The sequence below is a fragment of the Lipophrys pholis genome (assembly GCF_963383615.2).
Source record: "Lipophrys pholis genome assembly, chromosome: 4".
NCBI classification, from domain to species: domain Eukaryota; kingdom Metazoa; phylum Chordata; class Actinopteri; order Blenniiformes; family Blenniidae; genus Lipophrys; species Lipophrys pholis.
The window spans coordinates 5569108-5581303 of NC_137637.1; the positions used below are offsets into that span (position 1 = coordinate 5569108).

The window sequence follows — 12196 nt, forward strand, 5'->3', positions numbered from 1 at the left end:
AACACCGTTGTTTATCCTTTCAGGATGCCTGGTATCGCTGTTGCATGAGCCCAGACACCTCGATTGCCAATTTTTGGGTCTTAAATGACAACAACACCTCCAAAGCTTCTCTACGGAGCTGGGGATGTTTGTCCGAGTTCCTGCCAGTTGGTAGTTGAATGCCATTGGTTTGTTTGCGTTTGGGGGTGGGGCTTAGCCAAGGATCGAGTTTCGATTCAGTTCGCCTCACAGAAAAAGACAAATTCAACAAATGAGTCCATCCACAGCCATATGTTACTGGTTTCATAGGTGATGAACAATGAAACATCAGGCTAGCCACATTCGAATCAGATTTCAAGTGTAGTATCAAACTGCAGTGAAGTATTTATCAGCTGAGTTGCTATATTAGATATATTTGGTAAGTTCTACATTTCTTATTCGTTATTGTCGGTCACAGAATACAGGGACAAGTGACTGTATTAAACATGTGTTGCTGATGTAGGATTTACAGAACTTGTGAAACTGTAACGACGCTAGAAGACTTCTGCTAATAACATCCATGACTGATCATGTACAGTTTGTGTTTTCAATACATGCACCACATCCATTGAGTAAATCCGAACAAGCCTCTATTGAATATAAGGCATTATATCATGAGGTGCAATTACAAACTAATTGATTAACCTTTTCTCAAAATGAGACATTTTCAAGCTTCAAATCTTAAGAAAAAAACCTAATGAATACAAAGATTAATAACTTTGAAAACGAAATGTCCTCTTATTCAATGATTGCACTATACACAGTGTTCAGTCAGAGTTTGGCCTCTGGTAGACCACAGAACATTTTTTTGCCATCGCTTTGATCATAACTCTGCGACTATACGTGTTTCCTAGTGATAATGAGATTTCATTGTACATCCTGACCTTGGAGAGCGGTACACATTACATTTCTATGAAGAAGTGTTGTAGAGAGAAACAGCTTCAGCTCGTGATGAGGTGACATGATGACCTGTGCTGCTGTTAGTGTTGCAGTAAAAGATGGGGATCAGTGGGGAGGCTGCATTAAAACCACGCAAAGTAAACACTAATTGGGTGATCTCTACACGCAGTGGACTAATTGCAGCATTTTAGTTCTTAATTGTGGAATTGTCAGAATGCATTTGGAATGTTAATTCTGGGAAAGACAGCTGGTGAGAATGAGAGCCGATGAGTCTTCTGGGACCAAATCCAAACCACCCAGAGCTTGTTGGCTCTTCCCTGGTTCTACCGCTCAGTACTCCAGGTACAGGAATAGAGACAGAATGATGAGAGGAAGAGAGGAGAGCCTTGGTGGGGCTCCATTAGCCTATGGAGAATAAAAACCAATGGAATTGCTGAGATGTGGTTAAACCCCATTGCAGGAAGTCTAAAGAGGGTGAATCCTCCCACTCTTATCGGATGTAATGACATTGGTTGTGGTAGCATCTGTTACTGAAGTAATCCCCAACAACACCTTCACCTGGTCCCACCATGACTGAGTAGTGACCAATCGCCATCAGAGAACGTTTCCAGAAGAATAATGAGCCAACAAGAAAGTCATCTGAATAAGCATCGCCTCTCTTTTAAAGGTGGACAAACATGTTGATGCACTTTTAATTTCTCTTTTGCAATTCAACCCATCAAGTCAAGTCAAGTCAAGTCAGCTTTATTTATACAGCACTATAAAACAGTTGTGGCTGAGGCCAAAGTGCTTTCCAATAAAAGAGTAAAATAAAAAAGTACAGTAAAGAGTAAAAACAGTGAAATACAATAAACAAACAAAAGATTGGCAACAATAAAACCAGGGACAGAGTCTCAAACATGGTTAAAAGCCAAGGAATAAAAGTGGGTTTTAAGATTAGTTTTAAAAGTGGACAGTGAGGAGGATTGTCTGACACTTGAATATTAGCCAATTAGCTTAGCCTCGAGTCACTGACTGCCACCTAGAGGCTGAAAGGGGAAACATATTTATTTGTTTATGAAGAAGGCATCTAGTTTCCTTTGAGTTGCACAGAATATGGTGCTGTTCCTTGTTTTTAAAGTCGACTTTGACGGCAGGTATTGATGTTCTGATTGCACAGAAAATATGTTTGTGATGTGATTTTTTTTAAAAATACAAGTTTACAGAACTGTCTGTTAGAAGAATCACTGTTTTCATTGCTCTTTTTTTTTTTTTTTTACTGCATATGAATTAGTTTGCTTGTGTGGCTGTTAATAACTTTCCAAAGCTCAGAACGGATTAAAAAACATTTCCTATGCTGCGTGCTCACGCTGTGAGAGCCGTGGTCACACATGGGATTGTTTTGTGCGTTTGTTTCTAAGACGTGGTACAAACCGATGAAGATGTGCTTGCAACAAGTAGCAGGCTTCCATGTGTGTTCCATCCTGTGATTTCAGTGCTTTTGTTACATTCAGACTTCAGAAGGAGTTTGTCCCGGTGTCGACTGAATCCACCTTTCAGCCACTGAATGGAGGTATTTAGGAAATGACATCCAAGTCTCTTTTCACCAAACCGAACATGTTCAGAGTACACAGCTTGTTGGTTTTCTTTTTGTGTTGTGACTTTTGGAGTACTGCTGAGGCTGATTCAGTTTTGGAGCTTTCTCATAGGGATGGATACCTTTTACATTTGAACCGGTATGGTAAAGATACCCAGTACCTGAGAATCGGTACCGGTACCAATTTCCGGTACTTTTGTAGGTGTTCATGTGGTAATAAATGTTCATTTGTTTAATGATGCATCTCAACATTTTTCAATTTAACATATTTATTTCTCATTATGTAAACTTCAACAAACATATCAAAACAGCATCCAACTGTTTTTATTGGAATATCAAAGTTGTTTCTTCAACATGAAAACCCTTCACTACAATTACGCAGTGTTTTTTCTTAATAATGTACAAATTATTAGCCCAGCTCAAAGTTCTCCTATTCCGTTCCCCTCTGGAAACATTTCGCCTCACAAATATTGCAGCGAGCGTAATCTGCAGCGCATTTTGAAAAGTGGAGCTGTACTTTCAAGCGCTTTCCAGCCATGCTTGCTTTGTTGACTGAACCGGCGGCGACTGACATCATTACGCTCTTGTGTGTACAGTGTTGTGTTGAAATCTCCTACTCTTCCACTCCTTCAGTCACAAGGATGCTTTTATGTACTGAAATATGGTACCATTTGATTTTGTGTGAATCGATACTTGGGAGTACCGACGGAATTCAGTCGGCACCTTTAAAGCCGCGGTCCCACCACGCAGTACGTGCCGGAGCGGGGCGGGAGTGTACGATACGTCAGAGTGCAACCAGACCCAACTCTGTCGCGTGGTTCCACCGCCAATAGTACGCTTGAAATATGAGTGGTTTTGTGAACGACAAGCGTATGTGTCGGGCAAAGAATGTGCTCCACGGCCTTCCGAGTAAAGCCTTGAGCCTCCGTTCTCCACGACACAGCTTAAACTTTCTCATTGTGAACAGCAGCGTCCAGCTCCTGCTGAAGCTCCTCCTCCTGTGACTCAGAGGAGCGTCTGCACCTCGTTGAAAGACCGTGATGTTGTTGAGCGCCGATGTTTCACTAAACCCATTTAACAAAACAACCGGTGAGCGCAAAGCGACATATATAAACAACAATGGGAGGGCTTACTGCTGATGAAATATTTAAATATTGAGGGCAAGTCAAGAGTGACGATCGTCCCTGACCAATCAGCAGACGGCTGCGTTGTTGTTCCTCCTGATGAGACCCATTCTGTGACGAAAATCGTAACCGGTCATCATGTTTTTTTCAGTACCATCCACAACTTTTGCCAGTCGGGCCACAGGGAAACCTGTCCTGCCCTGTTCTGTCCCGGCATAAGCAGTGCGGTGGGACCGCAGCTTAAAAGTACAGAATTTGGTACCCATCCCTATTTTTCCATTAATTTAGACTGTTTAGAGCATTAGCGTTGCAGCTCTCGCATCAGTGTATCGGCTGTTCCATTTGTTTTGACGTTTCTTTAAGTGTTGTGGCTTCAAGCTGAATTACATCTGAAGCATTTGTTGAGGCGCTTTGATGAGCAATGCGTCTTTTGCATTGACATTGTGTTTTTGCATTAGTGTCATAACTTTAGCGTCTTTGACAGTATTTGCTTTAGCATTGCAGCTTAGCGTCAGCATGGTTGTTCGCGCTCCTCCATTCCACTGTGGCTTTGCCTTCGTGGTAACGATTCTGGACCATTGAGCAACATCAACCATAAACTACAGAAAATTCTTGATTCAAAATGTATTTGCGTTTTTCTTTTTCAATTTGATGTTAAACCATAAGATGTTGAGATATGTTGTAATTTGTGTAACTTGCATCACTGTCAGCAGTCCATATTATTTCCATATGAAAGAACCACAGAGGAACAAAGACACTCTTGCAGTGAATTTAGGACACCGTCTTTCTTTCAGTCTAGTAAGATTCCTCTCTGCTACCACGTTGAAGTGTCATGAGAAGGAAGTCATAAACATGAACATCTTCATTCAGATCTCCTGTGATTCCTAAAACATAACAGCTTCTTTCCTCATCTCGATTGATCGTCTCAGAGCTGCTTGTCGTTACGTTCTGATGTAGTTAATGAGACGGATCGTTTCTGGTCATGTTTTAGTGGAATTCAGGTTTAGAACGTAGACGACTGCAGGAGAAACTGCTTGTTTTTGTTTGATCGATGTCTGAGCCGCTTGTGCAGCAGCTCTCACACAGAGTCTTTCACTGAATGGACTAAACCAGCGGTGTCAAACTCAGGTCCTGGAGGGCTGAGCCCTGCATGTTTTCCATGTCTCTCTGCTTCAACACAGCTGACTGCAGTGAGCGGCTCATTGTCAGGCTTTCTGTTGAACTTAGTGATGGCATCATCATGAGATTCAGTTGTGTTGAAGAAGGGAGACATGGAAAACATGCAGGGCTGCCGCCCTCAAGGACCTGAGTTTGACACCCCTGGACTAAAAATTCATGTTTCCCCTTTCGGCTCGAGTTAATAAAAACCACAGCATAACAACCAATAAGCCACATTTAGTGATTATGTCCCTCAGGTGTTTCTTCTTTAAAAGCAATTTTTCTTTGAGCTTGTAGTGTGTGTCAGCATGAACATCCCAGCATGCATAGGGGGAAAGACAAGGACACACATGTATTCACACTGTAGGGTGACGTTAAAAGATTATTTGTATGCTTTAAGACTTTTAATGTTGCTATACTGATGTGCCAGCCCCCATAGTGGCGTCGTGGTTGGCTCTGTCGCTTCACAGGGAGAAGATTGTACGTTCTGTGTGGAGTTAACACGTTTTCCTGTTTTCTCAGAGCTCTCCAGTTTCCTCCGACAGACCAAAAGCATGTTTGAGGTTCTGTCTGTCTCTGTCTCTGTCTCTGTCTCTGTCTCTGTCTCTGTCTCTGTCTCTGTCTCTGTCTCTGTCTCTGTCTCTGTCTCTCTCTCTCTCTCTCTCTAGCTCTCTATCTCCTGTTGTTGAAGGGAATTGTTTGTGTCCCACAATCCTCAACTACGTGGGTCCAATTATATAATCACATATATTCCAAATTGGCATAAAACCGAAGAAAATTACTCATATTTACAATTTTGTCGTCAAAACGACATCACAGATTTTCACCAAATTCTCATCACTGATAGATGTAACCTTTGGCGGACGTCAGACGTTTGCTCTTGTTTGAAAATTATGTTTTCTTTTTATAGAGCAGATCTTCAAGCTGTTTTTATGGTTTTATTGCACCAATCAGTTCCGATTGTAAATTCAAAAAGTGCAAACAATGTGCCGTTTCTGCTGTTATAAGCAACAAATAAATGGAACAACATCTTTATCTTACAAAATTTTAATTAGCTGTGTTTGGTTGCACTTTTTTGGTTCTTAAAACATGTTCCCAAATACACTCTTCTGGCTGATGGAGAGTTAAGCCACCAGTTTTACCTCAACGTGAACCAACCTTTATCAGCCAATCATAGATCAAAAGGAGTTACATGTTTTGTGTTTTGGTGAATGAAGGGTTAACACGTTAAATAGATGGTTAATCTGTAGAACTGTCTATTGATTAGTTGATGTGGTCTCATTGTGTCGTGAGAGGCGCTCGATGTTCACAGGCATGTTCTTCTCGGAGTATGAAGTCTCCCCGCCAAACAAGCATTTTGTTTGGCAGCTGGCTGACGTCACAACCAAACTTTCTTCTTGTTCTTATGAGAGTCTGCAGGGGCTTTGACTTCTGAAGACGTTTTTCAATATGCGCATCAGAAACACAGCGTGCCTCTTGTGATGTGAACCAGCCTTAAACGTGTCATCAACTCCATCCACTTTAAGAAGGAGCTCAATTCCTGTGTTCAAATGGTCCAAAATCACATTTTTATTTCAAAACGTTTCCTGGCTGGTCCATGGAAAAGTCAAACTTAGTTTGTCACTTTGAATTTAAATCTCACCAAGCATTTGACCTCTCCTCCAAAGCAACATTTATTTGCTCTTCAGGAAATTCACATTTCTTTACAATGACTTCATTTCGGACTCTGCTGAAAATCAACACTTTGAATAATTTATTCCTAAAAAAGACTTAAGAATGCAAAAAATCTTAGACATTCGAAAAAAGTGCAATGAAGACATTTTAAAGACAAACGGAGTGACGGCTGTAATGAGGTGTTTCATCTTTGCTCAGCTCATTGAAATGATCAGAAGCTGTCAGTGTTGTCTGTCAGGCGGCAGGAGGTCCGCCGTCGACACCGCCCACCATCGCTCAGACCTTCTTGACCACATTCTGCTTCTTTTTGTCGTTCCAGGCCTGAGAGTGTATGAAACATGGCGACGTTGCGCTTCGGACAGCATCTGATCAAAGCCTCGGCCGTGTTCCTGCAGACGGAGCTGTCGTTCGCCCTGGTCAACAGGAAGCCTGTCGTCCCCGGACGTATCTTTTACGTAATGTCCAGGTGAGAGGCGGAGCTCTGAATAACTTTCCTTTGGCGGATGCGCAGACATTTTGATGCACTTGTGCTCTGCTTGAACCAGCTTTTGTTCAACTTTACACAAAACGCAAAAGTAATATTCCTCACATAATGATCCCAAAGTAAAAATAAATCGATGAGTTTTCATTTCAGAGTGTCAGAGATGACTGACAAGATTTGAAATCGAAACTGAATTTTTTTTTCTGCTGCTGCTCTTTTCTTTAGACTAAGCACAACAAATAGGGTGGTTACTCGCTGCACAACCTTGTGGTAAAATGTGGTTTTACAAGGATAGCTAGATGGCATTAACTTTGGAGGATGTCTCTGCAATGTTTTGATTATTTTTGAGATAGTTTAAGACTAACAATATTCTATGATTTACCTTTAAATGCTCAGTATGAGGGAAAAAAATCAGCTATAGTTTTGTGAGTTTGATGTCAGTTTTTCTTTTTCTGAGTTCTTAAAGGTTGATGGTCAAATTACATAAGATACACTTGACTTTTTAATAATGACTCATTTTGTTTAATGAGATAATATTTAATAGTTGAAAAGTTCATGATACATTTATGATTGCTGTTGTTTCATCGTTCTTATCTGCCTGACGTCTGCTCTTTTAGCTTCATTTGACCTTTTCCATTAAATTGACTAAGTTCAGTTGATGATGGACATTCAGTGCACAAGAAAGAAGTCCACCGGGTTTGTTTCTGGACAGTCACATGGCGTGCTACCTTATAGCTCAGTTAGCTCGGTTAGTTATGGTAGCTCAGCTAGCTGAGGTGGCTCACGTAGCTAACATAGCTCAGTTAGCTCATAATGTGATTGTTCAAGTGTTCATGTGATTCTTCGTTAGCCGCTCCGTCGATGTTTAGAAAAACTGAGGATTTTCTGATAAAGTCTTTCCATGGTAACGGTTGTTTGGCTCCAATTACTGTTATAAGTGATAGTCCTTGTGGAAGCCATCCTGTTTGTGCCTCATGACTTGTCATACTGTTCATCCGTTATGCTAATGGTAAGCTAACACAGTTTGCGGTAGTAGATTATCAGCAGCTTTCATGGAGGGAAAGCTAAAGACTTTATCAGAAAATCCTCAGTTTTTCTAAACATCGTCGGAGCGGCTAACGAAGAGTCACATGAACACTTGAACAATCACATTGTGATTGAAACATGAGATCTGTTCAACCTGCACCAGACTTTTTTGCTGCTAACATGTTGACACTGGCTCCATCAAACAGATCGTTACATAGTGACTGTAGAAACACATGTTGTAATTTTTCACTAATGATTTTTAGTGTGTGAGCCCAAATGTGTGCTCAGATAATACACACTTTGTTTTCCTCTCTGTTGACCTGCGCTCACTGTGATCCACCTGTTGGCTTCAACTTTTTGGACACCAAGTGGTACAAGGAGTTATTGCATCCAATTGAAATTGGGAAACATCAACAACATAATTGTTATTTATTAGTTTAATGTTGATTAATTTAAATGAAAGTTTAACATCTTTTACCTTTTTTTTTTGTTTGTTTGGTTTTCACTCAGAAGTTGAAGCTGCTAAACCTTGAGAACCTCAAGTATATTGAAGATTATTGTGCGCAGAATCACACAGAATTTGTGCTCGGAAACGCGCATGACTATTGACCTTATTTCGCTCCGCCCACTTTCAATTCTCCGTTCGTCCTTATTTTGTCTTGAGCATTTCTGGTTACTGACAAATTACATTGTGGTTGACGGCAGCCTGAAGACTGTGGGAGCGCATGAAGACTGAGCTGGGATGATCGGACGGCATTATGTTGCCTCATCCTTCCTTAATTTTGACCTGAGAGGACGACATGAGAAAATGAACTCTGGTAACTTTCATATATGTCAGGGTGACTCCAGCTTTATGTTGGTGTTGCCCGTCAGCACTTTGCAGCTTATAACCGGCTTCTTTTGCATTCAGCTATTCTGTTATACCTTGATGGAAAGAAACTCTTTTATCCACAGCAGGTGAGCTCTGATTCAATGTGCGCTCTCTGCAAATAGAAAGTCCTGCTGCTGCAATGAATCTAAACCGAAGTTAATGTACCTGTAAAGTTACGTGTTAACGACGTGCTTGTTAGAGGTTTTAGCTGCACTACAAAATGTGAGCAGAAAGCCTTTTGTAGACAGTGAATTGTTACATGGTCTTTGGAAGTATTTGCTTGAATTGTTTTCATTGTTGTCAATCTGGAAGTCAAGATGTGTTGGATCTTATTTTTTTGAAGGTGGGTTTAGAAAAAGAAAAGCTCTTTGGAGTTTGGACAGAGAAGATTTGGCTGGTTGTAAATGGAAGAAAAACACAAACTCAGAACTGCTGCTCATCCCACAAATGCATGCCAAAGAAGCCATAATTCCTTCTGAACGGTTGCGGATTTACCCGGTAAAAGATCTGCTTAGTTTGTCTGCAGTGGGATTTTTATGACAGCTGCTTTCTCATATACCAAAGTTGTTTTGTTTAGTTTTTTTCTTAAAAAAATTATATTTCTACATGGAAGTTACTCAAAGGGGCAAACTTGGAAAGCAGTGCCTTTTCAGAGCCTTTTGGCATAAGATTATTCTGATTGTGGGATTATCAAATATGGGCAAAACAGTCCAGTTTGTTTGATTTTGAGTTTATTGTAGATTATCGTTGACTGAAATCCTGTGGGAATGACTGCATTATCTCGAAAACACATCCGATTAGACTAGACTAGACTGTACTTTATTCATCCCACAACTGGGAATTTATTTGTTAGAGCAGCAGAAAAGGTAAAAAAAAGAAGCAAAATCTACAATATACCCTGTACAGAAAAAGATAATCAGTGTAGTATAAGACATTTAACAATATGAGTAAAGTATGCATGTAGAAGTAAGTTTGCAAAATGAATAAATCTATGCAAAAATATTAGGGATGTCCCGATCACACTTTCTGGCCCCCGATACCGATCCGATTTTTCAGAATTCAGTATAGGCCGATGCCAATACTTTTCCGATCCGAGACTTACATTGCTATTGCAAAGATACTCAACAGTCTATTTTTGGAGAAACTAAGATGTCGGAAGCTAAAAGCACTATTGGCAGAAGCTTTGTTTAGCTAGAAATTATTGTAAAACTCACTTATTGAATCAAAATTCTTCTCAGATTGACTTAAACATAAATACTCTTAGGCTACAATGTAACTTCTTTGTGTATTAAATTTCAGTTTAACTTAAAGCAGTATGAGAGGTTTGACCTGAATTGTCAGAAAACATTTACATTTCAATGTGAATTATAAACACTTAATTCCACTTCAAATTGGTAAAACCTGTTTGACAAAAGTAGTCTGAACATAGTTCTCTCAAAAACTTATTCCGAATATCCCAGTCTCCCTTCAAACTAGCGTAACCTTCTGGGTTATTTTTTTCGCTCCCCTGTAGGTACTTATCCTTTATTTTAAAATCCTTTATTTTAAAGCTGCACCGAGTTTTCTGCTTCAGTGCGACTTTTTCTTTAGTTGTTGTAAACTGAGGGTACATCCACACGACGATAAAACAATAATTTTTTTCTCCCTGGCCATCTCCCAAAAAACTTCCGTCCACACCTCACTATGAACACGGCTCAACACGAGGCTTAAGGGCATGTAGTACACATGCCAGGCCTTTAGGGGCGCTGTAACTCACCAAACACATCAAAAACGCAGAAGAAGACAGACCACATAGAAATTTAGAAGTAGACTTATGCACATAAACACATAAACCACTATATATAAAACTCTAGTTTTATAGGTCTATGGCCCCGCTCCGCCTGCTTCTAGCTTCTGCAGCTCGACCGGAGCTTGTAGTCCCTGATTGTTGTGGTTTTTAGGTGATGTTGCGGACGGCAGTTTTTTGTTTTTTTTTTATTTCGGCGGGGTGATCGGCTGGATTTGCCGATTCCCGATCACTCACAAATCACCAGTATCGGCCCCGATCCGATATCTACCGATCTGATCGGGACATCCCTAAAAAATATTTTATAGCAGGTATGGAGATTAAAAAAATGGAAATTACAAATATGGGTTTTAATGTGAATAGACTGGTTTAAACTGCAAAGATGGTCAAAACCACAGCTCATCGTATTGTGCCGTGGTTTGTTCTCTGTGTTGTGGCTGCAGTAACTCTGGTTCAATCTAGGTTATGGATGTGCTCTGTTTTAAAGAATTTCCCTCTGGGAATAATGGAATATGTCCATTCTATTCTATGATATTACTTGGCTTCTGGTCCTGAAAAGCAGGCTTTAGATTGACTTTTATTATTGTCTCTGGTGTTTCTGTTGGTGTGACTCACATTAACTGAAGTTCAACACTTTCAATGGCAAGTGGAAACTGTGGCTGTTGCTTTAGGTTAAAGCACGTTTGTTCAACCTCTGCTCTGTACACACTCTGACTGCAAGTTATATTTGACTGCTGACTATTTGAGAGACTTCGAGACCAAGGTGTCGTGCTCGCTGCAGGAACAAACCTGTGAAACTGAAGAAATCCCACCGGAGTGCTGAGGTGTCAGTGGAACGACCGCGTGAGCGATCCTATCAACAAAACAAGCTTTAGCTTCAAATCTTTAGTTCTGCCATTTTATTCCAATCACTCCTCTTCTGTTATGCTTTCTCTGTGATAAGCCTTTTACACATTGGAGCTTTCAAAGAGAATCAAAGTAAATGACAAATAAAACCAGGTAGAGAAAGTTTTTTCTGGAATCTGATTAAATTGTTCAGTTTGATATGCGGAAACGATTCCAAGAGGTGCAACAGTAAAAACAACGGATGTGATTTTGTATTTTTGAGCTCATTTGATCTCATTTGATCTCGAGGTATCTCGAAGCTGTCGGACTGTTCTCCCCTAACCTCTCACCTCCGGCATCAATAAGACCTCTTTTGACAGAACTGGATATTTCCTTTCATTTAAACTCTTCTCAAAGTTGTACATGAGAATACCAGAAACTCTGCAGTTTGTGAAATACTCAGACTAACAACCCTGCCACCTTCAAAGTCCTTCAGCTCACCTTTCTTCTCTCTTCTCATGTTGGCTTGACTCAGTGGGCTTTTTTGGCTGGAACTTACTGAGGAAGTCACTTTGTTTAGCAGCCACACATGATGATGAGTATTGATGAGTAATGAGAGCAGGGGCTCGGTCCACCAGTCTGATCTTTGCCTCTAAGACCATGTGATGCGGAAACTGGAGATCTGTGGCGTCCTGAATGCCCCAGACAAAGGGTTGTACTAACGGCAGGCATGTGCATCACCATTGGATCAGGTCAA

At 40.6% G+C, this 12196-nt stretch overlaps 1 protein-coding gene across 10 annotated transcripts in view; it reads left to right on the forward strand.

Moving 5' to 3' along the window:
* Positions 1 to 12196, forward strand: part of fhit (fragile histidine triad diadenosine triphosphatase) — a 422950-nt gene that overhangs the window by 130661 nt on the left and 280093 nt on the right. For all 10 annotated transcript variants that reach the window (XM_080460849.1, XM_080460851.1, XM_080460842.1 and 7 more), the window contains one exon: positions 6770 to 6894. In XM_080460849.1, the coding sequence (XP_080316975.1) occupies positions 6789 to 6894 (106 nt within the window). In that variant the 5' untranslated portion in view covers positions 6770 to 6788. The remainder of the gene's footprint in view (positions 1 to 6769; positions 6895 to 12196) is intronic.